General features: G+C 45.3%; 1 protein-coding gene across 5 annotated transcripts in view; it reads left to right on the forward strand.

Moving 5' to 3' along the window:
• Window positions 1–25,441, forward strand: part of LOC112224888 (disintegrin and metalloproteinase domain-containing protein 23-like) — a 60,420-nt gene that overhangs the window by 17,063 nt on the left and 17,916 nt on the right. For 4 of the 5 annotated variants that reach the window (XR_006080075.1, XR_006080073.1, XR_006080074.1 and 1 more), the window contains exons 4-17: window positions 5,127–5,190; window positions 7,499–7,581; window positions 8,543–8,606; window positions 9,614–9,686; window positions 10,069–10,136; window positions 12,425–12,490; window positions 12,913–12,981; window positions 14,643–14,809; window positions 15,132–15,216; window positions 15,295–15,382; window positions 15,559–15,610; window positions 24,120–24,219; window positions 24,332–24,403; window positions 24,492–24,578. Coding sequence is in view for 2 of the 5 variants with exons in the window: in XM_042306935.1 (XP_042162869.1) it covers window positions 5,127–5,190; window positions 7,499–7,581; window positions 8,543–8,606; window positions 9,614–9,686; window positions 10,069–10,136; window positions 12,425–12,490; window positions 12,913–12,981; window positions 14,643–14,809; window positions 15,132–15,216; window positions 15,295–15,382; window positions 15,559–15,610; window positions 24,120–24,219; window positions 24,332–24,403; window positions 24,492–24,578 (1,138 nt within the window). In the remaining 3 variants the exon portion in view is untranslated. Of the gene's footprint in view, window positions 1–5,126; window positions 5,191–7,498; window positions 7,582–8,542; window positions 8,607–9,613; window positions 9,687–10,068; window positions 10,137–12,424; window positions 12,491–12,912; window positions 12,982–14,642; window positions 14,810–15,131; window positions 15,217–15,294; window positions 15,383–15,558; window positions 15,611–24,119; window positions 24,220–24,331; window positions 24,404–24,491; window positions 24,579–25,441 lie in introns of those variants that run through there. The other variant, XM_042306936.1, reaches the window with a different exon arrangement.

A 25,441-nucleotide genomic window follows, 5' to 3' on the forward strand; every position in this document is an offset into this window, starting at 1 on the left:
TAAATAAGATCTGGTGCAACCAATTACCTTCAGAAGGCACACAATTAGTTAAATAAAGTCCACCTGTGTGCAATCTAAGTGTCACATGATCTGTCACATGATCTCAGTATATATACTGTTCTGAAAGGCCCCAGAGTCTGCAACACCACTAAGCAAGGGGTACCACCAAGCAAGCGAGACCAAGGAGCTCTCCAAACAGGTCAGGGGCATATTTGTTGAGAGGGCCGCCCACCAAAACTCACGGACCAGGCAAGGAGGGCGTTAATCAGAGAAGCAACAAAGAGACCAAAGATAACCCTGAAGGAGCTGCAAAGCTCCACAATGGACATTGGAGTATCTGTCCATAGGACCATTTTAAGTCATACACTCCACAGATCTGGGCTTTATGGAAGAGTGGCGAGAAAAAAAGCCATTGTTTAAAGACAAAAATGAGCAAACACGTTTGGTGTTCGCCCAAAGGCATGTGGGAGACTCCCCAAACATATGGAAGAAGGGACTCTGATCAGATGAGACTAAATTGAGCTTTTTGGCCATCAAGGAAAACGCTATGTCTGGTGCAAACCCAACACCTCTCATCACCCCGAGAACGCCATCCCATCCCACAGCATCATGCTGTGGGGATGTTTTTCATCAGCAGGGACTGGGAAACTGATCAGAATGAAAGGAATGATGGATGGTGCTAAATACAGGGAAATTCTTGAGGGAAATCTGTTTTAGTCTTCCAGAGATTTGAGACTGGGACGGGGGTTCACCTTCCAGCAGGACAATGACACTAAGCATACTGCTAAAGCAACACTCGAGTGGTTTAAGGGGAAACAGTTAAATGTCTTGGAATGGCCTAGTCAAAGTCCACACCTCAATCCAATTGATAATCTGTGGTATGACTTAAAGATTGCTGTATACCAGTGGAACCCATCCAACTTGAAGGAGCTGGAGCAATTTTGCCTTGAATAATGGCCAAAAATCCCAGTGGCTAGATGTGCCAAGCTTATAAAGACATAACCCAAGAGTCTTGCAGCTGTAATTGCTGCAGAAGGTCTACAAAGTATTGACTTTGGGGGGTGAATAGTTATGCACTCTCAGGTTTTCTGTATTTCTGTCTTATTTCTTGTTTGTTTCACAATAAATAAATAAAAATGCATCTTCAAAGTGGTAAGCATGTTGTGTAATAGCTTGATTTGGAGCTAGTTACCCTTAATAGCTCCTTGGTCAGCAGGAGTCACTAGAGCACAATGAGCCAAGTAAAGCCCCCCAGCTTTACGACGCTGGGCCAATTGTGCCCAGCCCTATGGGTCTCTGACACAGCCTGGAATCAAACCTGGCTACTGTAGTGACATCTCAAGCACTGTGATGCAGTGCCTTTGACCGCTGCGCCACTCAGGAGGCTTTTATTGCAATTCGATGTTCAAAACATATTGCTGACTACATGTCTGCTGTGGAGGGACAAGAGAGAGCCATGAGAAAAACAAATGTTGTTCAGACAAGGAAATGAAAGTGCTGAAAACAAATTGGCTCCCTATTTGCACTGAACAAATATATAAACGCAACATGAAACAATTTCAACGATTTTACTGAGTTACAGTTCATATAAGGAAATCAGTCAAGTTAACTAAATTCATTAGGCCCTAATCTATGGATTTCACTTGACTGTTAAAAAAAAGGTAGGGGTGTGAATCAGAAAACCAGTGTGACCACTATTTGCCTCACGCATTGCGACACATCTCCTTCAGTTAGAGTTGATCAGGCTGTTGATTGTGGCCTGTCGAATGATGCCCCACTCCTGTTGAATGGCTTTGCGAAGTTGCTGGATATTGGCAGGAACTGGAACATGCTGTTGTAAACATTGATCCAGAGCATCCCAATCTTGCTCAATGGGTGACATGTCTGGTGAGTATGCAGGCATGGGAAGAACTGGGACATTTTTAGCTTCCAGAAATCATGTACAGATCCTTGCGACATGGGCTGTGCATTATCATTCCACATCACATAAGGTGATGGTGGCAGATGAATGGCATGACAATGGGCCTCAGGATCTCGTCATAGTATCTCTGTGCATTCAAATTGCCAGGTGGCTTATGGTAAAGAAATAAACATTACATTCTCTGGCAACAGCTCTGGTGGACATTCATGCATGCCATTTGCACGCTCCCTCAAATTTTGAGACATCTGTGGCATTGTGTTGTGTGACAAAACTGCACATTTACTAGTGGCCTTTTATTGTCCCCAGTACAAGGTGCACCTGTGTAATGATCATGCTGTTTAATCAGTTCTTGATATGTCACACCGGTCCGGTGGATGGATTATCTTGGCAGAGGAGAAATGCTCACTAACAGGGATGTACCCATATTTGTGCACAACATTTGAGAGAAATTTGCTTTTTGTACGTACATGTATGGAATATTTCTGGGATCTTTTATTTCAGCTCATGAAACATGGGACCAACATGGGACCAACACTTTTATTCAGTTAAAAAAAAATATGGAGCAAGCTATGAAGGAACATTTCAGTGCAGTTCCAACCTACTAGCACAAAAATAATGTTGCGATATTGTCAAAACTAAACAACATATCGTCAAAAATACTATTCCGATATGTAACTTTATCGATTTTTCCTTCCATCACTTGCAAACATTTATGGAAAGTTTTGTTTAAATCAAAAGAGATGCTGTTAAAAAGTAATTGAATTCAAATGGATTTATCCAATATAGTTTTCATAGAACCCCTATATGCAGATGGTTTAATGTATTGTAGATGGAGTATTTTTTGGGGCTCATAATACCTCTGTGTTTTAATAAGCATTGATCTGGGACTGCTTCAGTCATTCAGTATGTCTGGGTCTTGGCTGCAGAACAGTATGTCTTGTCCTCCCTCTCCCATAGCATCACTATTCAATTCTGAGCAGAGCTGATTATTTCCATGTGTCAGAGACATAGCAATGACAGCATCACGTGTCAGTGAATTTGGGCTGGAGCTGGTCCGGTGCCAGGTCCCAGAACCTCCTGCAGTTTCTGGTCTCCCCCTCTCTTCTAACACTGCATTGTCAGTCTCCTGTGGACTCAAAGACCTCAGGGAAGGACTCCCTCCTCTTTAGCCACACACACATAAACACTCATACACACTGACTGCACATTGCACACTGCGACGTGTACTTCCTGCGGCCTCCCTTCTCCCCACACTCCACTCACTCCACTCACACACACACACACACACACACACACACACACACACACACACACACACACACACACACACACACACACACACACACACACACACACACACACACACACACACACACACACACACACACACACACACACACACACACACACACACACACATACACACACACACTCACACACTCACTCACACACACACACACACACACACACATCTTTGCATTCCACTGATCCAGCCCACCAGACTCTGCAATGCTGCACTCCCCCCTCTTTCTATCACTCTCTCTCTCTTTCACTTTCTCCCAATCTCTCTCTCTCGCTCTCTCTCTCTCTCTCTCTCTCCCTGTCTCATCCATCAAGCTAAAAATAGCCCTTCACTGGTGCTTTGACTCTCTCTCTCTCTCTATCTCTCTCTCTCTCTCTCTCTCTCTCTCTCTCTCTCTCTCTCTCGCTCTCTCTCTCTATCTCTCTCCTTCTCTACACCTAACTGTGTGCAGGACTTCCTGCCCACTCGCTGAGCATTGCTCAGAACATGTCAGGCACACACATATTTCAAAATATTTTTCTTAGTATTTTGTTTCTACTTATCTGCAGCAAACAGTGCTGTATGTCCAGGGGTGGGAGGATGTGTTCAATTAGATCTACAAGGTTACCTTGAAAAGTGCCATTGTGGCAGAAATGGCAGTCTCTTGAAGTCAGTGGTCAGCTAACATATTGACTGTGTGTAACTGTGTGGTGTGGCATGGCTTGCTGAGTCAGACGGTGGGAACAGCCTGGAGGACAGCGGGGGCTCAAGGTGAACCAAAGGCCTCAAACAATCATTTATCATGTCATGCTTCATTGACACCATGTTGAAAGGGGATATGTCTTATTTCAATGTCATGCCTGTCGCTGATGTTCTTTCTATGTTTTGTCTGTCATGGATTTTCTTTCTAATCAATGCATTTGTGAAATAGTGAAACATTGTTTTAGATATTTTCTTGCTTTAAATGTGTTTCAAAGGTTAAAATAGATTTGACATTATTTTGAACTCCAGCGAGCACTTCACTGGTTGGCTCTGTAAATTACAGCTTTGTGATGAATTCTGGATCCCATTTTGTACGCTGACTGTCACCACTGTGTTTTGACTGATTTTCAAACGGTTTCAGAGTATGTACCTTACTGTGTTATACCTACAGTATCTATCTTATAATGTATTATTGGTATAGTCTTTAAATCAAAATCAAATGTATTTATGTAGCCCTTTGTACATCAGCTGATATCTCAAAGTGCTGTACAGAAACCCAGCCTAAAACCCCAAACAGCAAGCAATGCAGGTGTAGAAGCACGGCAGCTCCACAAAAAGGATCTGGTGCATCTTACCTGCTGATGCAGCATCTAACCCGCTGATGCAGCATCTTAAATACTGATGCAGTATCTTAAATACTGATGCAGTATCTAACCTACTGATGCAGCATCTTACCCGCTGATGCAGCATCTAACCTACTGATGCAGTATCTAACCTACTGATGCAGCATCTAACCTACTGATGCATCTTACCCGCTGATGCAGCATCTTAAATACTGATGCAGCATCTTACCTGCTGATGCAGCATCTAACCCTCTGATGCAGCATCTTACCTGCTGATGCAGAATCTTACCTGCTGATGCAGAATCTTACCTAGTCTTCCTATAGCTGCACAGAATGCAACGTTTAAGCTACCTTTAACTGTCAGATGATGTGGGTGGATGTATTTAGGTTGATGTGGGTGTATTTGACTGTGGGGTTTGAATAAGATTAAGGTTTGTGATGCTTGTTGAATGTTGTTCAGCTGTTAAACAGGATAAAACTCTCCGTGTAAGCCACAAGGAAAACTGAGTCACGGTTCTCGATCAGACCACAGATGGTTAGGGCAGCAGGTCATCACAACAGATACTAACCCACGCCCCCTTCTCTTTCTACTTCCCAGTGACTTGTTGTCGTCGGATTATGTGGAGATCCACTATGAGGAGGGTAAATCGGTTCTATCAAAGGTAACATCTCCAGTTTGGGTTCCTGTTTTCATTTACCCTTTTAAAAAAAAAAATCCAGGCGGAGCCTAATTGGTTCCCAGTGGAAGATACAGGGCCTACAGCTGGTAAAGAATGGATTGGTTTGTTTTATGGGGGGCTGATTAGGGCCAATCAAAGTACAAGTGGATAGTTAAAGTAATATGTAGCAAAACGCTTAAAGACTATTCAGTTGTACCATGTCTACAGGATCTCTGGAGTTCACAGACATTCAAATAAATAATATGGCGGCCATTGTCCATGTAGAGTACAGAGAGGTACTTTTATATTTCTACTGTGATGTTATTTATCCACTTGGTCTTGATCTGTCCTAATATAGCTCGTATTGATTAGCATTACCTAACTTCATCAAATACAGTATGTGGTGCCGGTTTGCATCATCAGTTCAAATGTGATTCGTCCTGATGTTCAAATGTGATTCATACTGATGTTCAAATATGATTCATTCTGATGTTCAATTCTGATTCATTCTGATGTTAAAATATGATTAATCCTGATGTTCAAATATGATTAATCCTGATGTTCAAATCTGATACATCCTGATGTTCAAATATGATTAATCCTGATGTTCAAATCTGATACATCCTGATGTTCAAATCTGATTCATTCTAATGTTAAAATCTGATACATCCTGATGTTCAAATCTGATTCATCCTGATGTTCAAATCTGATACATCCTGATGTTCAATTCTGATTCATTCTAATGTTAAAATCTGATTCATTCTGATGTTAAAATCTGATTCATTCTGATGTTAAAATATGATTCATCCTGATGTTGCGTAAGTGTTGTTTCTGTTTTAATGATGAAGAAAGAGAGTGAGGGAGAGCTAGGGGAGATAGAGACAGGAGAAAGAGAGAGGGAGGGAGGGATAGATGGGGAGAGGAAGGATGGATGAGAGAGAGGGGGAGAGGGAGAGGGATGGTAAAGAAAGAGAGTGTGAGAGGGAGGGATGGTAGAGAGCGAGAGAGAGAGAGAGAGAGAGAGAGAGGGGAGAGGGGACTGCCACTGGTGTTGCTGAATCAGGATCAGGCTGAGTGGCTGATGACTGAGTGGCTGATGGGCTAGGGGGCTGATGGGTTGAGGGGCTGATGGGCTGATGGCTGAGGGGCTGATGGGTTGAGGGGCTGAGGGCTAGGCTGAGGGGCTGATGGGTTGAGGGGCTGAGGGCTAGGCTGAGGGGCTGATGGGTTGAGGGGCTGAAGGGCTAGGCCGAGGGGCTGTGGGCTCAGGGGCTGAAGGCTAGGCTGGGCACAGTGGAGCTAGCTGACTCAGCATGGCTCCACTCCGCTCCCCTGCAGCCTCCTGCCTCTCCTGCCTGCCTGGCTGCAATCCAGATCACGTGACAGGGAAGGGAGAGACTGGCGCTCTGCAGTAGCTATGCAGCGTGGGATGGTGACTCTTTCTGAGAGAGAGAGAGAGAGAGAGAGAGAGATGTGGACCATTGAGGTCTGAAGAGAACAGTCAAGTTTGAGGCCCACAGACACAACCCACACTCCCGAAATGTATCATTTCTAAATGTGGGCTGATTTCGTTAACCAGGCTGCAGAAAATGTACTGTATTGGAGAAAAGTATAGTCCTCCCAACTGAATAAACAGTATTACAACAGAGTTGCAATGATGCAGCAAGTACACAAAGGTACTTCATCTGAAGTATATTCCAGATTGTATAGATGGATTAGTATTTGAATATATTTGTTTGTTGAATGTCTTGTAGAAGACCACTGGAGTGGTGCTCTAATCATCATGTCCAACATCTTCTCCACATTAGGTTGCTGTGATGTGAAGTGTTGTCTAAGTGTTGTTTAAGTGTTGTATAATTGTTGTCTAAGTGTTGTATAAGTGTTGTATAAGTGTTGTTTAAGTGTTGTATAAAGTGTTGTTTAAGTGTTGTATAATTGTTGTTTAAGTGTTGTATAATTGTTGTCTAAGTGTTGTATAAGTGTTGTTTAAGTGTTGTATAAAGTGTTGTTTAAGTGTTGTATAAGTGTTGTTTAAGTGTTGTATAAGTGTTGTTTAAGTGTTGTATAAGTGTTGTTTAAGTGTTGTATAAGTGTTGTTTAAGTGTTGTATAAGTGTTGTTTAAGTGTTGTATAAGTGTTGTTTAAGTGTTGTATAAGTGTTGTTTAAGTGTTGTATAAGTGTTGTTTAAGTGTTGTATAAGTGTTGTTTAAGTGTTGTATAAGTGTTGTATAAGTGTTGTATAAGTGTTGTTTAAGTGTTGTTTAAGTGCTGTTTAAGTGCTGTTTAAGTGTTGTTTCTGTGTACCCTCAGGGTGGTGAACACTGTTACTACCACGGCCAGGTGAGGGGGAAAGATGATTCCCACGTGGCCTTGTCTACCTGCAATGGGCTGCAGTAAGTGAAGGAACAGCAGCAGTTGTATATATAATAATCCGTGCCTGGAATATGTGTGGAGATTCATCTGTGCTCTCGACAGCTGCTATTGACTCAGTATTGACTGTCTTCTCTCTTCACTTTGCCTCTCGTTCCCCCTGCCTTTTCCTCTGGTTCCCCTTGCCCTTGTCTCTCGTTCCCCCTGCCTTTTCCTCTGGTTCCCCTTGCCCTTGTCTCTCGTTCCCCCTGCCTTTCCTCTCGTTCCCCCTGCCTTTCCTCTCGTTCCCCCTGCCTTTCCTCTCGTTCCCCCTGCCCCTCTCATTCCCCCTGCCTTTCCTCTTTGCCTCTCCCCTGGTTCCCCCTGCCTTTCCTCTGGTTCCCCCTGCCTTTTCCTCTGGTTCCCCCTTGCCTTTCCTCTCTCGTTCCCCCTGCCTTTTCCTTCTGCCTTTGTTCCCCCCTGCCTTTCCTCTCATTCCCCCTGCCTTTCCTCTCATTCCCCCTGCCTTTCCTCTCTTCCCCCTGTTCCCCCCCCCTGCCTTTCCTCTGGTTCCCCCTGCCTTTCCTCTGGTTCCCCCTGCCTGCCCTTTCCTGCCTTTCCTTCCCCCCTGCCTTTCCTCTGGTTCCCCCTGCCTTTCCTCTGGTTCCCCCTGCCTTTCCTCTGGTTCCCCCCCCCTGCCTTTCCTCTGGTTCCCCCTGCCTTTCCTCTGGTTCCCCCTGCCCTTGCCTCTCGTTCCCCCTGCCTTTGCCTCTCGTTCCCCCCTTTGCCTTTTCCTCTCGTTCCCCCTGCCTTTGCCTCTCGTTCCCCCTGCCTTTGCCTCTCGTTCCCCCTGCCTTTCCTCTTCCCCCTGTTCCCCCCCCTGCCTTTCCTCTGGTTCCCCCTGCCTTTCCTCTGGTTCCCCCTGCCTTTGCCTCTCGTTCCCCCTGCCTTTGCCTCTCATTCCCCCTGCCTTTGCCTCTCGTTCCCCCTGCCTTTGCCTGACAGCGGAATGTTTGACGATGGACTCTATCTCTATATAATGGAGCCTTTGCAACAGACTCACTCAATTGTAAGTTCTTACTTCCATTTAGGTTTTTAACAATCTTTGCTACACAAATAACATTGTTCTACCTCTACTTGTGCTACTGCTAGGATCGCTTTTGCCCCTTTTACCCTTACTAAGTCCTCCTTTACCCTTACTAAAGCCTCATTTTACCCTTACTAAAGCCTCCTTTTACCCTTACTAAAGCCTCCTTTTACCCTTACTAAAGCCCCTGTTTTACAGTAAAGGCATATTAGGTTATCTAGTGAAAATTGATACTTCATTGTCAAAGGCAATCTTGTTTTTGAAGGAAGTCCATGGTGTACTATAATGAAGGACATATGATTAATCATCAATCAATCACATTTATTTATAAAGCCCTTCTTACATCAGCTGATGTCACAAAGTGCTGTACAGAAACCCAGCCTAAAAACCCAAACAAAAGTGCTGTATGTTTTGCCTCACTAATCTCTCATTGATCTTTTTCTAAAGTCACATAAGCCCAGAACACCATATCCCATTCAAGGTCCATGATGATAATGGAAAGGATAATGATCATGGAAATGATCATTTAATGGAATGACAATGACAATGGAAAGGATAATGACAATGGAAATTATAATGGGATTATAATGATAATGGACAGGATAATGATGATGGAAATAATAACAATAATGGAATGATAATGACACCGGCAAGGATAATAATAGTGGAAAGGACAGTGATAATGGAAATTATAATGATAATGGAAATATTAATGATAATGTAATGATAATGATCATGGAAAGATTAATGGTAATGGAAAGGATCATGGTAATGTAATGATAATGTTTTTAGGGTAGTCAAGTATTCCATTTTATTTATTGATTAATGTTGACTCTGTAGTTGTGAAAACCTGATCATGTGCCTTGTTATACAGTGGAATGGGAATACCCTCCGATACCCTCTTCTTCTGTAACTTGACCCCTGTTCCCTGTTCCCTCCACCCTCATCACACCCCTGTTGACGGCCTGTTAATGGTTTCTCCCTCACAGGATACAGCCGCACGGCCCCACTCACTGCGCAGGATGCCCAGCCTCCAGTGGAACAGTGACTCAGAGGAACTGGGTAAGGTGTTCTGCATCTGACTGCCATCTTGGATCTTGCATAACGTCCACCCGCCCTCCACCACTTTACATCAACACTCTCATGGCCTGTCTACCTGGCCTTCCAGAACCTCTCCTACTAACGCTGACATTAGATTCCCCTCATCTGGGTACATCATGTCAAATACGTTCAAAAACCCTGTGTTGCGCTTTGGTTTGTCCAGTAGAGTGGAAGGTAAATGAACTGAAAGCATACCTCAACTTAATACTTTAGTGTATTTGACGCAGGTTGGGACTGTTGACACATAACCACAGAACCCAGCATGGCATCAGTATCCTGGCGTAGACCTCAGTGTGTTTATCGACCTTTGTTATTGTGTTTCTGTGTTCCCGTGTTTCTCTAGTGAAGGACGAGCGGCTGCTTCCGGAGCTGGACGACATGTCCTGGCTGAAGCGCAGGAAAAAGCGGGCTGTAAGTCTGTGACCTCATCAGTCCCTTAAAGGGATTTTGTAAAACACTCCACCTACTCCAACCCTCACCCTACTGTAACCCTACCCTACTGTAACCCTACCCTACTGTAACCCTACTGTAACCCTAACCCTACTATAACCCTACTGTAACACCAGTCATACTGTAAACCTACTGTAATCCTACTGTAACCCTACTATAACCCTACTGTAACCATACCCTAACTCTAACCCTACTGTAACCATACCCTAACTCTAACCCTACTGTAACCCTACTGTAACCCTACCCTACTGTAACCCTACTGTAACCCTCACCCTACTATAACCCTACTGTAACCATACCCTAACTCTAACCCTACTGTAACCCTAGCCTACTGTAACCCTACCCTACTGTAACCCTACTGTAACACTAATCATACTGTAAACCTACTGTAACCCTACCCTACGGTAACCCTAACCCTACTATAACCCTACTGTAACACTAATCATACTGTAAATCTACTGTAACCCTACCCTACTGTAACCCTACTGTAACCCTAACCCTACTGTAACCCTACTGTAACCCTAACCCTACTGTAACCATACTGTAACCATACTGTAACCCTAACCCTACTGTAACACTACTGTAAAACCCTACTGTAACCCTAACCCTACTGTAACCCTAACCCTACTGTAACCCTACCTAACCCTAACCCTAAACCCTACTGTAACCCTAACCCTACTGTAACCATACTGTAACCCTAACCCTACTGTAACCCTACTGTAACCCTACTGTAACCCTAACCCTACTGTAACCATACTGTAACCCTACTGTAACCCTACTGTAACCCTAACCCTACTGTAACCCTACTGTAACCCTAACCCTACTGTAACCATACTGTAACCATACTGTAACCCTAACCCTACTGTAACCCTACTGTAACCCTAACCCTACTGTAACCCTACTGTAACCCTACTGTAACCCTAACCCTACTGTAACCCTACTGTAACAATAACCCTACTGTAACAATAATAATACTGTAAACCTACTGTAACCCTACCCTACGGTAACCCTAACCCTACTATAACCCTACTGTAACACTAATCATACTGTAAACCTACTGTAACCCTACCCTACTGTAACCCTAACCCTACTATAACCCTACTGTAACACCAGTCATACTGTAAACCTACTGTAATCCTACTGTAACCCTACTATAACCCTACTGTAACCATACGGTAACCCTAACCCTACTGTAAGCCTACTGTAACACTAATCATATTGTAAACCTACTGTAACCCTACTATAACCCTACTGTAACCCTACTGTAAACCTACTGTAACACTACTGTAAAGCTACTGTGACCCTAATCCTACTGTAACCCTACTGTAACACTAACCCTACTGTAACCCTACTGTAATCCTACTGTAACCCTACTGTAACCCTACTGTAATTCTACTGTAACCCTAACCCTACTGTAATCCTAACCCTACTGTAACCCTACTGTAATCCTACTGTAATCCTACTGTAACCCTACTGTAACCCTAACCCTACTGTAACCCGACTGTAACAATAACCCTACTGTAACCCTACTGTAACAATAACCCTACTGTAACCCTAACCCTACTGTAACCCTAATGTAACAATAGCCCTACTGTAACCCTACTGTAACCCTACTGTAACCTAACCCTACTGTAACCCTACTGTAACCCTACTGTAACCCTAACCCTACTGTAACCCTACTGTAACCCTAACCCTACTGTAACCCTACTGTAACCCTACTGTAACCCTAACCCTACTGTAACTACTGTAACCCTAACCCTACTGTAACCCTACTGTAACCATACTGTAACCCTAACCCTACTGTAACCCTACTGTAACCCTAACCCTACTGTAACCCTACTGTAACCCTAACCCTACTGTAACCCTACTGTAACCCTACTGTAACAATAACCCTACTGTAACAATAACCCTACTGTAACAATAACCCTACTGTAATCCTAACCTTACTGTAACGCACTCCTCCTACTGTTCATCTACCCTTGCTGTTTTATAACCTAGTGTGCTATGTAGCCTCTTGTTATGACCTAGTGTGCTATGTAGCCTCTTGTTCTAACCTAGTGTGCTATGTAGCCTCTTGTTATGACCTAATGTGCTGTGTAGCCTCATGTTATAACCTAGTGTGCTATGTGGCCTCTTGTTATAACCTAGTGTTCTATGTAGCCTCATATAATCCTCTATTTTCTTCTCATCCTCTATAAATCTGTCATTGCTGTGTCTTATGAAAGTTAACTAATCTGTGGCTTTTTCAGATGCCTAGGAATGTATTTGAGGAGATGAAGTATTTGGAGATTATGATCGTCAGTGACCATAATATGGTATGTGCCCTCAAAAGCCAAGCAACACTATCTAAACAGAAGACAGGAAACACGAATGAATATTTCAGCACTGTTTCATTATTTTACCGTTAAGAATCTCGACAGCATTCCGTCAACACCAAGGAGACTTTGTTTTTCCTCCTCTCGTGTCCTATGCTTAGCCAGCTACACCCACAAGAGAATGCAACATTGTTGAATGTGGTGGTGGATGCGTGATTCATATCCTAGCTAACGTAACCGTGGTCCAGATGTGAAAACACCAGGCTTATTCTATTGTTGGTGTGGACCATCAAAAATCAACATGTATATTTTATGTATTTTCTAAAAGGGGTGTTGTAGAAGCTTGTATGAGAATTGATTCATGTTCCCCTTAATAATAGTTTTGAATAACATTTGTGTCATTGTTTTTGTGTGGTCTGCAGTATAAGCGACTCAAGACCAAGCAGCACACCAGGAACTCTGCCAAGTCAGTGGTGAACCTTGTTGATGCTGTGAGTAACATCTTCAGTTGGCTCTGAGAACTGATTCTTATTTTTTATTTTTTTTAAACTTTTATTCAACTGCAGATATTCAGACCTTCACCTCCTCTTTCTGGTGTACGTTTCAGGGTGTCCATCAGAACAATCTAGAATAATGTTGAACTGATTCTAATTCTCTGGCTCTTGTGTGACTAAATAATACTTTCAATGCAATCATAGTTGAATCAATCATAGTTGAATCAATCATAGTTGAATCAATCATAGTTGAATCAATCATATTTGAATCAATCATCAATCATAGTTGAATAAATCATCAATCATAGTTGAATCAATCATATTTGAATCAATCATATTTGAATCAATCATCAATCATAGTTGAATAAATCATCAATCATAGTTGAATCAATCACATTTGAATCAATGATATTTGAATCAATCATCAATCATAGTTGAATAAATCATCAATCATAGTTGAATCAATCATAGCTTAATCAATTATTGTGTTTGCAAAACACAAGTATATCTAAACGTTGAATTCACAGATGAATTAATCAAATGTATATGTATTTTTTTGTTGAGAACAGCTGTTTACCATTTATATTGAAGTTCCCCTAGAGGGTAGAACCCAGAATCGACCACTTCCTCATGTGTCATACACTACTTATCTCATGTACCCTGAGTCTCATGTTCCCTCAAGTTTCCTGTATCTCAAATCTCCTGTAATCTGAGTCTCCTGTAATCTGAGTTTCCTGTAATCTGAGTCTCTTGTAATCTGAGTCTCTTGTATCCTCAGTCTCCTGTACCCTCAGTCTCCTGTACCCTCAGTCTCCTGTACCCTCAGTCTCCTGTAATCTGAGTGTCTTGTACCCTCAGTCTCCTGTACCCTCAGTCTCCTGTACCCTCAGTCTCCTGTAATCTGAGTCTCTTGTAATCTGAGGTTCCTGTACCCTCAATCTCCTGTAATCTGAGTCTCTTGTATCTGAGTCTCTTGTATCTGAGTCTCTTGTACCCTCAGTCTCCTGTACCCTCAGTCTCCTGTACCCTCAATCTCCTGTAATCTGAGTCTCTTGTATCTGAGTCTCTTGTAATCTGAGTCTCTTGTACCCTCAGTCTCCTGTAATCTGAGTCTCTTGTAATCTGAGTCTCCTGTACCCTCAGACTCCTGTAATCTGAGTCTCTTGTAATCTGAGTCTCTTGTAATCTGAGTCTCTTGTACCCTCAGTCTCCTGTACCCTCAGTCGGCCCCATACATGTATCTGTTATGTTCAGATTATACACTGTATCACTGTGCTTGTTGTTGCTCTGTGTAGCTGGGATGTGGAATAACAGTCTTGTGTCTCTCCTTGCTCCCAGTGTGCTGTATCCCCTGTCCTGTCTTGTCCCATGTCTCTCCCTGTTCTCAGTGTGCTGTTTCCCCTGTCCTGTCCTGTCTTGTCCCATGTCTCTCCCTGTTCTCAGTGTGCTGTTTCCCCTGTCCTGTCCTGTCTTGTCCCATGTCTCTCCCTGCTCTCAGTGTGCTGTTTCCCCTGTCCAGTCCTATCCTGTCCTGTCCTCAGACAGTACAGATGATCATTCACACCCAGTATTCTTCTCCTCTTCCTGTGCTGTGATCTCTCCATCTCTCTCTCTCTCTCTGTGTGTTCTCCCACTACCCCAACACGCTCCGATGACAGATCTTTAAGGAGCACCTGCACACACGGGTGGTTCTGGTTGCCGTGGAGATCTGGTCGGACAAGGACCCGATTCCCATCAGTGTGAAGCCTCTGGACATGCTGAAAGATTTCTCTAAGTACCGGGCGCAGAGCATCAAGCAGCACACTGACGCTGTGCACCTCTTCTCGTAAGTGTTCTCTCCTCCCTGTTCCTCAGGGCCACCCCATACTGATGCTGTAGTATGTATCTCTTGCACACAGAGCCTCTTTATGGCTTCCCAGATCAATAGATCATGTTAAAGGACTAGGCCCTAATGCTTTTGCTTTAACAACAAAGCAACCTTTTTCCATCCACTTTCATTTTTCCTCCAAGGGTGGCTGAAATACCACTCACATGTCCAGCATATGTCTGTCTGCCTGTCCACCTGTCTGTCTGTGTATCTGACTGCCTGTCTGTCTGACTGCCTGTGTGTCTGTCTGATAGTTACTCTGTGTCTCTTCGATGCACAGCAATGTGACCTTCCACTATCGCCGAAGCAGTGTAGCGTACTTCGGGGGGATGTGCTCTGTGAGCCGTGGAGTAGGGGTCAACGAGGTGAGACTAATGTCCAGGATCATACTTTTTTTATTATGGCAGAACAGACTAGTAACTGCTAATGTTTTGTACCTGTAGTATGGCACCACATGGACTATGGCTTCGTCACTCTCCCAGAGCTTGGCACAGAACCTCGGCATCCAGTGGGATCCAGCCGCAAAGAGAAGTACACAGACCAGCTCACATTCATCACTGCACATTCATATATGTCTCACAGATTTACAAAGCATTCCTTTTTTAAAATTTAAATATCTAATTTTACAATCTATGTTTAAAATGTGGAATAATTTTAGGCACATATGTTTCTTTGATGGACATGCTGTGTGTTGTTCTCTCTCACAGAGGAATGCGGCTGCTCTGACTCCTGGGTGGGCTGCATCATGGAGGACACTGGGTAATGGGCTGCTGAACTACTGTTATTCTCACTCTCTGTTTCTGTCTATGTCTCGCTCTCCCTGTCACATGTGCCCCACTCACACACACATACACACAGACAGATATAAATATTTATATATATACACTACCTGTCAAAAGTTTGGGGTCACTTAGACATTTCCTTGTTTTTGAAAGAAAACAGCAGTCTCAACGTCAACAGTGAAGAGGCGACTCCGGGATGCTGGTCTTTTAGGCAGAGTTGCAAAGAAAAAGACATATCTCAAACTAGACAATCCAATGTACTTGTCCTCTTGCTCAGTTGTGCACCAGGGCCTGACCACTCCTCTTTCTATTCTGGTTAGAGACAGTTTGCGCTGTTCTGTGAAGGGAGTAGTACACAGCGTTGTACGAGATCTTCAGTTTCTTGGCAAGTTCACGCATGGAATAGCCTTCATTTCTCAGAACAAGAATGGACTGACGAGTTTCAGAAGAAAGTTATTTGTTTCTGGCCATTTTGAGCCTGTAATCGAACCCACAAATGCTGATGCTCCAGATACTCAACTAGTCCAAAGAAGGCAAGTTTTATTGCTTCTTTAATCAGAACAACAGTTTTCAGCTGTGCTAACATAATTGCAAAAGGGTTTTCTAATGATCAATTAGCCTTTTAAAATGATACACTTGGATTAGCTAACACCACGTGCCATCGGAACACAGGAGTGATGGTTGCTGATAATGGGCCTCTGTATTCCATAAAAAATCAGCCATTTCCAGCTACAATAGTCATTTACAACATTACCAATGTCTTCAATGTTTTTCTAATCAATTTGATGTTATTTTAATGGACAAAAAAATGCTTTTCTTTCAAAAACAAGGACATTTCTAAGTGACCCCAAACTTTTGAACGGTAGTGTATATAGAGAGAGGGAGAGAGAGAGAGGGATAGGGAGAGAGAAAGAGGGAGAGAGAGAGAGAGAGAGAGAGAGAGAGAGGGGGAGAGAGAGAGAGAGAGAGAGAGGTGGGGAGAGAGAGAGATGGGGAGAGAGAGAGAGAGAGAGGTGGGGTGAGAGAGAAAGTGAAAAGGAGAGAGGAAGATAATATAACACTATGAAACAGATGTTATTATTAGAGCTCCTATTAGGAGAGAGAATAGATTATTTCCGTGGATTTCTGTTGAGGGAAATGTGTAATAATGAGCTGCTAACCACCTAGCTCCTTCTCTCTATGAGCTGCTAACCACCTAGCTCCCCTGCCTCTCTCTATGTGCTGCTAACCACCTAGCCCCCTCTCTCTATGAGCTGCTAACCACCTAGCTCCCCTGCCTCTCTCTATGTGCTGCTAACCACCTAGCCCCCTCTCTCTATGTGCTGCTAACCACCTAGCTCCCCCTCTCTATGAGCTGCTAACCACCTAGCCCACCCTCTCTATGAGCTGCTAACCACCTAGCACCCCTGCCTCTCTCTATGAACTGCTAACCACCTAACCACCTAGCTCCCCCTCTCTATGTGCTGCTAACCACCTAGCCCCCTCGCTATGAACTGCTAACCACCTAACCACCTAGCCCCCCCTCTCTATGAGCTGCTAACCACCTAGCACCCCTGCCTCTCTCTATGAGCTGCTAACCACCTAGCACCCCCGCCTCTCTATGTACTTCCGGCGCCGACAGAGATGGCCGCCTCGCTTCGCGTTCCTAGGAAACTATGCAGTTTTTTGTTTTTTTACGTGTTATTTCTTACACTAGTACCCCCAGGTCATCTTAGGTTTCATTACATACAGTCGAGAAGAACTACTGAATATAAGATCAGCGTCAACTGTATGGTGTATGTCACGTATATGTCACGTAGAGTAGGCCAGATGGCTAAACTGGATAACCTAACCTCTATAAAAATAAAAAGATGGCGGAACCGCAAAAGTTCTTCTGTGCAAAGGTGTTTATTTACAAGTGATTCCGGAACAGAAAATAACAGTACTGCCATCAACGTCTACCTTATGGGACAGCTTAACAACAATGCTGCCCCATCCACAGCTCAATCCAAAAAATCCCCTGTCCTGAGGTAGCTACTGGGGAACCTTCCCAGCACTTCTTCAGCAGGTCCAGTGGTCCTTGCACTGGCCATCCATAGAGGAGTTCGAATGGCGAGAAACCTGTCGATGCCTGAGGCACCTCCCTGTAAGCAAAAAGCAGAAAGGGTAACCACTTATCCCAGTATTTACCAGTGTCAGCCACAAACTTCCTCAGCATGTTCTTGAGCATTTGATTGAATCTCTCTACGAGCCCATCCGTTTGGGGATGGTAGGGAGTAGTCCTCAAGCCTTTAATGCCCAGCTGTCGGTGGAGTTGAACCATCAGTCGCGAGGTGAAGTTTGTCCCTTGGTCCGTCAGGATTTAATCTGGGATTCCTACACGAGAGAAGAGCTGAACAAGAGCATTGATTATCTTTGGAGTGGTTATGGAACGGAGTGGGAAGGCTTCTGGGAACCGGGTGGCATAGTCACAGATCACCAATATATACTTGTAACCTGCACTACTCTTCTCCAAGGGTCCAACAATGTCCATTGCAATTCTCTTGAATGGGGTAGAGATAACTGGCAGTGAACATAGAGGAGCCCGTTCAGACCTACGGACAGCACTGGTTTTCTGGCACGTGGGGCATGATTTGCAGTATTTTTGTACATCAGTATACATGGAGGGCCAAAAGAAACGGGAGCCTAGCCTAAGATAGGTCTTATGTTGCCCTAGATGGCCTGCCCATGGAACTGTATGTGCAAGGTTGAGAACAAGTGGTCTACAGGTAGATGGCACCACCAACTTCCTGCTATCTGCCTCTGACCCAAGGTAGAGTATGTGGTTGTCTACTGTGTAAATCCCCCACATAAAGATTGACTGTCCCCAGCTAAGGCCTTGTCAAACAAACATTTCAAGGTCAAGTCAGGCAGAGGTTGTAAACCAGCTTTGGCCTGGGCAGGCAGAGGTTGTAAACCAGTGACAACTGAACATGCCATCTGAACATCAGACTGGCAAACTGACTGCTCATATAGCTGACCCCCCACACTTCCCAACAGATCAGAGAGTACAGGCACATCCCTCCCCAAAATCATCTCAAAAGGTAGCTTCTCCATTACCCCAACTTTGAGGAGGTATTTCTGACCCTGAATCTCAACTGTGAGCTCAGCTGTGGGCTGCTGTGACTGGTCACCATGGACACATTGGATCAGTGTCTGATGACCATAATCAATGTCATTAACAGGTACATGACCTTTTCTGATCAATGACAGGGAACTGCCGGTGTCAATCATTGCAGTAAGACTTTTACCATTCACTTTTACAGGTACCAAGCATGACCCTTCCCGAGTCTGTCTATTCTGAACACCATCCCCCTCTCTGGGTACATAACAGTAACCTGAGAGCTTGGATTTACGTAGCGGACACATTGAAGCATTGTGCCCCTGCTGCCGGCAGTAAAAACAGGTCAGACCCCTCCCATCAGAACGAACTGCATGATCCCTTACCTCCCTCCCAGACACATAACCCCCAGAGTTACCTCCACCATCTCTGGTGTTTCTGATGTCCCTTGTGTCTCTGAGACTCCTTGGAGCGGGTGCTGCAGGTTGTGGTGGGCCCCCTTTACGTGCATTAAGATACTGCAGTGCAAGCTTGGCCGCCATAAGCCCGTCCTTGGGCTCGTGCTCTCGGACCCAGGTTCGAATGTCGTGTGGTAGAACTTGTAGAAGTTGCTCGAGGATGATGACCTCCCCGATTTTGTCCTGTGTCTTCTCCCCCGGTCGAACCCATCGTCGGTAGAGACCCTTGAGGCGGTGGTACGTCTCTGTCGGCGACTCACCTGATGGCGTTGATGCAACTCTGAAGCGTTGACGGTAGGTTTCCGGTGAGATGTCAAACTTCACCAGCAGCGCTTCCTTCAAGCCCTTGTAGACATTGGCCAGCCCCTCATCCATTGCTGTGTAAGCCTCTAAGGCCTTGCCCGTGAGCAATGGGACAAGCCTGCAGGCCCACTCTACCTCAGGCCACTGCCACGTCTTAGCCATGCGCTCAAACCTCAGCAGGTAGTTTTCAATGTCCTCCCCTGCTGGTATGAGGGCATCTTTGGCTCCTTCCTCAGGAATGCTGGAAGATGGACGTTAACACTGCTGGACTGGTCTCCTGGTGCTGGCCTCATTACTGCTTGGGGTGCCTGCTGTGGAGTTGAAGTCCCTGCTGCATCGAGCCTTTGTCGTCCTGGTGTTGGAAGACCCAATCTTGGGCTCTCACTGACGAGTTCCGCCTGGTGGGGAGCTGTGAGGATAGATTGGCGTAGGCCACGTAACTCCTGCTTGAGGTCTTCGTCCCTCCTCTCAAGGCAGGTGAAAAGTTGCTGAAAAAGGGTTACCATGGTTGGGTGTGGTTCTGGTCCCCCAACTGCTCCTTCAGTCAGCAGCTCACCCAGTTCTGGTTGTCTTTGGCCCCGCGGTCGGGCTCCTAGTTTCTCATACTTGACCTCTTCTTCACCAGACGATTCCATGGTATTCCACCCCGGTTCAACTTCAGGTACCTTTTCTGACAGTTGATGCTGTTGCTGAGAACGCAATCCTGTACGCATTCCTTTACCTCTCTTGTTGGACTTCACTGATTTGCGGTACGCCATCCCACCACTGCCACCAGACTGTAACGTTCTCTGCTTCACGGAAACATGGCTCACTGGAGAGACGCTATCCGAAGCGGTGCAGCCAGCGGGTTTCTCCACGCATCGCGCCGACAGAAACAAACATCTTTCTGGTAAGAAGAGGGGCGGGGGCGTATGCCTTATGGCCAACGTGACATGGTGTGATGAAAGAAACATACAGGAACTCAAATCCTTCTGTTCACCTGATTTAGAATTCCTCACAATCAAATGTAGACCGCATTATCTACCAAGAGAATTCTCTTCGATTATAATCACAGCCGTATATATTCCCCCAAGCAGACACATCGATGGCTCTGAACGAACTTTATTTAACTCTCTGCAAACTGGAAACGATTTATCCGGAAGCTGCATTCATTGTAGCTGGGGATTTTAACAAGGCTAATCTGAAAACAAGACTCCCTAAATTTTATCAGCATATCGATTGCGCAACCAGGGGTGGAAAGACCCTGGATCATTGTTACTCTAACTTCCGCGACGCATATAAGGCCCTGCCCCGCCCCCTTTCGGAAAAGCTGACCACGACTCCATTTTGTTGATCCCTGCCTACAGACAGAAACTAAAACAAGAGGCTCCCACGCTGAGGTCTGTCCAACGCTGGTCCGACCAAGCTGACTCCACACTCCAAGACTGCTTCCATCACGTGGACTGGGAGATGTTTCATATTGCGTCAGACAACAACATTGACGAATACGCTGATTCGGTGTGCGAGTTCATTAGAATGTGCGTTGGAGATGTCGTTCCCATAGCAACGATTAAAACATTCCCTAACCAGAAACCGTGGATTGATGGCAGCATTCGTGTGAAACTGAAAGCGCGAACAACTGCTTTTAATCAGGGCAAGGTGTCTGGTAACATGACTGAATACAAACAGTGCAGCTATTCCCTCCGCAAGGCTATCAAACAAGCTAAGCGCCAGTACAGAGACAAAGTAGAATCTCAATTCAACGGCTCAGACACAAGAGGCATGTGGCAGGGTCTACAGTCAATCACGGACTACAGGAAGAAACCCAGCCCAGTCACGGACCAGGATGTCTTGCTCCCAGGCAGACTAAATAACTTTTTTGCCCGCTTTGAGGTCAATACAGTGCCACTGACACGGCCTGCAACGAAAACATGCGGTCTCTCCTTCACTGCAGCCGAGGTGAGTAAGACATTTAAACGTGTTAACCCTCGCAAGGCTGCAGGCCCAGACGGCATCCCCAGCCGCGCCCTCAGAGCATGCGCAGACCAGCTGGCCGGTGTGTTTACGGACATATTCAATCAATCCCTATACCAGTCTGCTGTTCCCACATGCTTCAAGAGGGCCACCATTGTTCCTGTTCCCAAGAAAGCTAAGGTAACTGAGCTAAACGACTACCGCCCCGTAGCACTCACATCCGTCATCATGAAGTGCTTTGAGAGACTAGTCAAGGACCATATCACCTCCACCCTACCTGACACCCTAGACCCACTCCAATTTGCTTACCGCCCAAATAGGTCCACAGACGATGCAATCTCAACCACACTGCACACTGCCCTAACCCATCTGGACAAGAGGAATACCTATGTGAGAATGCTGTTCATCGACTACAGCTCGGCATTCAACACCATAGTACCCTCCAAGCTCGTCATCAAGCTCGAGACCCTGGGTCTCGACCCCGCCCTGTGCAACTGGGTACTGGACTTCCTGACGGGCCGCCCCCAGGTGGTGAGGGTAGGCAACAACATCTCCTCCCCGCTGATCCTCAACACTGGGGCCCCACAAGGGTGCGTTCTGAGCCCTCTCCTGTACTCCCTGTTCACCCACGACTGCGTGGCCACGCACGCCTCCAACTCAATCATCAAGTTTGCGGACGACACAACAGTGGTAGGCTTGATTACCAACAACGACGAGACGGCCTACAGGGAGGAGGTGATGGCCCTCGGAGTGTGGTGTCAGGAAAATAACCTCACACTCAACGTCAACAAAACTAAGGAGATGACTGTGGACTTCAGGAAACAGCAGAGGGAACACCCCCCCATCCACATCGATGGAACAGTAGTGGAGAGGGTAGCAAGTTTTAAGTTCCTCGGCATACACATCACAGACAAACTGAATTGGTCCACTCACACAGACAGCATCGTGAGGAAGGCGCAGCAGCGCCTCTTCAACCTCAGGAGGCTGAAGAAATTCGGCTTGTCACCAAAAGCACTCACAAACTTCTACAGATGCACAATCGAGAGCATCCTGGCGGGCTGTATCACCGCCTGGTATGGCAAGTGCACCGCCCTCAACCGTAAGGCTCTCCAGAGGGTAGTGAGGTCTGCACAACGCATCACCGGGGGCAAACTACCTGCCCTCCAGGACACCTACACCACCCGATGCTACAGGAAGGCCATAAAGATCATCAAGGACATCAACCACCCGAGCCACTGCCTGTTCACCCCGCTGTCATCCAGAAGGCGAGGTCAGTACAGGTGCATCAAAGCTGGGACCGAGAGACTGAAAAACAGCTTCTATCTCAAGGCCATCAGACTGTTAAACAGCCACCACTAACATTGAGTGGCTGCTGCCAACACACTGTCAATGACACTGACTCAACTCCAGCCACTTTAATAATGGGAATTGATGGGAAATGATGTAAATATATCACTAGCCACTTTAAACAATGCTACCTTATATAATGTTACTTACCCTACATTATTCATCTCATATGCATACGTATATACTGTACTCTATATCATCGACTGCATCCTTATGTAATACATGTATCACTAGCCACTTTAACTATGCCACTTGGTTTACATACTCATCTCATATGTATATACTGTACTCGATATCATCTACTGTATCTTGCCTATGCTGCTCTGTACCATCACTCATTCATATATCCTTATGTACATATTCTTTATCCCCTTACACTGTGTATAAGACAGTAGTTTTTTGGAATTGTTAGTTAGATGTTAGTTCGTTATTACTGCATTGTCGGAACTAGAAGCACAAGCATTTCGCTACACTCGCATTAACATCTGCTAACCATGTGTATGTGACAAATAAAATTTGATTTGATTTGATTTGACCACCTAGCCCCCCCCTCTCTATGAGCTGCTAACCACCAAGCACCCCTGCCTCTCTCTATGTGCTGCTAACCACCTAGCCCCCTCTCTATGAGCTGCTAACCACCTAGCTCCCCAGCCTCTCTCTATGAGCTGCTAACCACCTAGCCACCCCTCTCTATGAGCTGCTAACCACCTAGCACCCCAGCCTCTCTCTATGTGCTGCTAACCACCTAGCCCCCCTCTCTATGAGCTGCTAACCACCTAGCCCCCCTCTCTCTATGAGCTGCTAACCACCTAGCGCCCCTGCCTCTCTATGTGCTGCTAACCACCAAGCGCCCCAGCCTCTCTCTATGTGCTGCTATCCACCTAGCCTCCCCTCTCTATGAGCTGCTAACCACCTACCCCCTCTCTATGTGCTGCTAACCACCTAGCGCCCCAGCCTCTCTCTATGTGCTGCTAACCACCTAGCCCCCCTCTCTCTATGAGCTGCTAACCACCTAGCCCCCCTCTCTATGAGCTGTTAACCACCTAGCGCCACTGTCTCTATGAGCTGCTATCCACCTAGCACCCCAACCTCTCTCTATGATAGTAGGCCAATGACAGGATGTATAGAGCTGTATCTGCAGCCACCAGAGGCTGTGCATGACCTGCGGTAGCATGTGAAAGTTGCCTTGACTTCATGCTTGTGTTGTTGACAGTGGCTTGTGTTGCACACTGGTCCAGAGTCACCTGACGTGAATAACATCTGCCACACCTTTCACTCTCACGCTAGGACATGGTCAATGAACAGTTGGATGATAAAGGTGGTGGATCTATTCCTTTCCCCCTCAGGGTCCAGCATCCCCGGAAGTTCTCCAAGTGCAGCATCTCAGACTACAAGGAGTTCCTGCTGAAGGGTGGTGGATCATGTCTCTATAACAGGCCGAACAAGGTGAGTAGTTTACGTTGCAGTCGCCATACAGCTGAACATCAAAAGAGCGATACTGTATATAATCAGTCATTCAGATACCGTTATAACCCTCTGATTCTGTTTGTTTGGGCAGCTGTTTGAATCTACAGAGTGTGGGAATGGATACATTGAGGTGGGAGAGGAGTGTGACTGCGGAGATAGAACAGTAAGTTACTATTAAATACTAGTTTATTTACATCGCATTAATATGGTTCAAATACAGTGTCAGACTGGTGCTGCCGTCTATGTTGTAGGAGTGCTACAAGGACTGCTGTAAGAAGTGTTCCCTAGCTAATGGTGCACATTGCGCTGACGGACCTTGCTGCAACAACACTTGTCTGGTAAGAGCTGTTTAATCACTGTGTCAGGTTGCTCATTAAGAACCGATATGGCTGTTTAATCACTGTGTCAGGATGCTCACTAAGAACCGATATGGCTGTTTAATCACTGTGTCAGGTTGCTCACTAAGAACCAATATGGCTGTTTAATCACTGTGTCAGGATGCTCATTAAGAACCGTTATGGCTGTTTAATAACTGTGTCAGGATGCTCACTAAGAACTGATATGGCTGTTTAATAACTGTGTCAGGATGCTCACTAAGAACTGATATGGCTGTTTAATCACTGTGTCAGGATGCTCACTAAGAACATATGGCTGTTTAATCACTGTGTCAGGATGCTCATTAAGAACCAATATGGCTGTTTAATCACTGTGTCAGGATGCTCACTAAGAACCAATATGGCTGTTTAATCACTGTGTCAGGATGCTCACTAAGAACCGATATGGCTGTTTAATCACTGTGTCAGGATGCTCACTAAGAACCAATATGGCTGTTTAATCACTGTGTCAGGATGCTCACTAAGAACCGGTATGGCTGTTTAATCACTGTGTCAGGATGCTCACTAAGAACCGATATGGCTGTTTAATCACTGTGTCAGGTTGCTCACTAAGAACCGATATGGCTGTTTAATCACTGTGTCAGGATGCTCACTAGAACCATTATGGCTATTTAATCACTGTGTCAGGATGCTCACTAAGTACCGATATGGCTGTTTAATCACTGTGTCAGGATGCTCACTAAGAACCGATATGGCTGTTTAATCACTGTGTCAGGATGCTCACTAAGAACCATTATGGCTGTTTAATCACTGTGTCAGGTTGCTCATTAAGAACCGATATGGCTGTTTAATCACTGTGTCAGGTT

The sequence above is a fragment of the Oncorhynchus tshawytscha genome, linkage group LG26 (genome assembly GCF_018296145.1).
Source record: "Oncorhynchus tshawytscha isolate Ot180627B linkage group LG26, Otsh_v2.0, whole genome shotgun sequence".
NCBI lineage: Eukaryota > Metazoa > Chordata > Actinopteri > Salmoniformes > Salmonidae > Oncorhynchus > Oncorhynchus tshawytscha.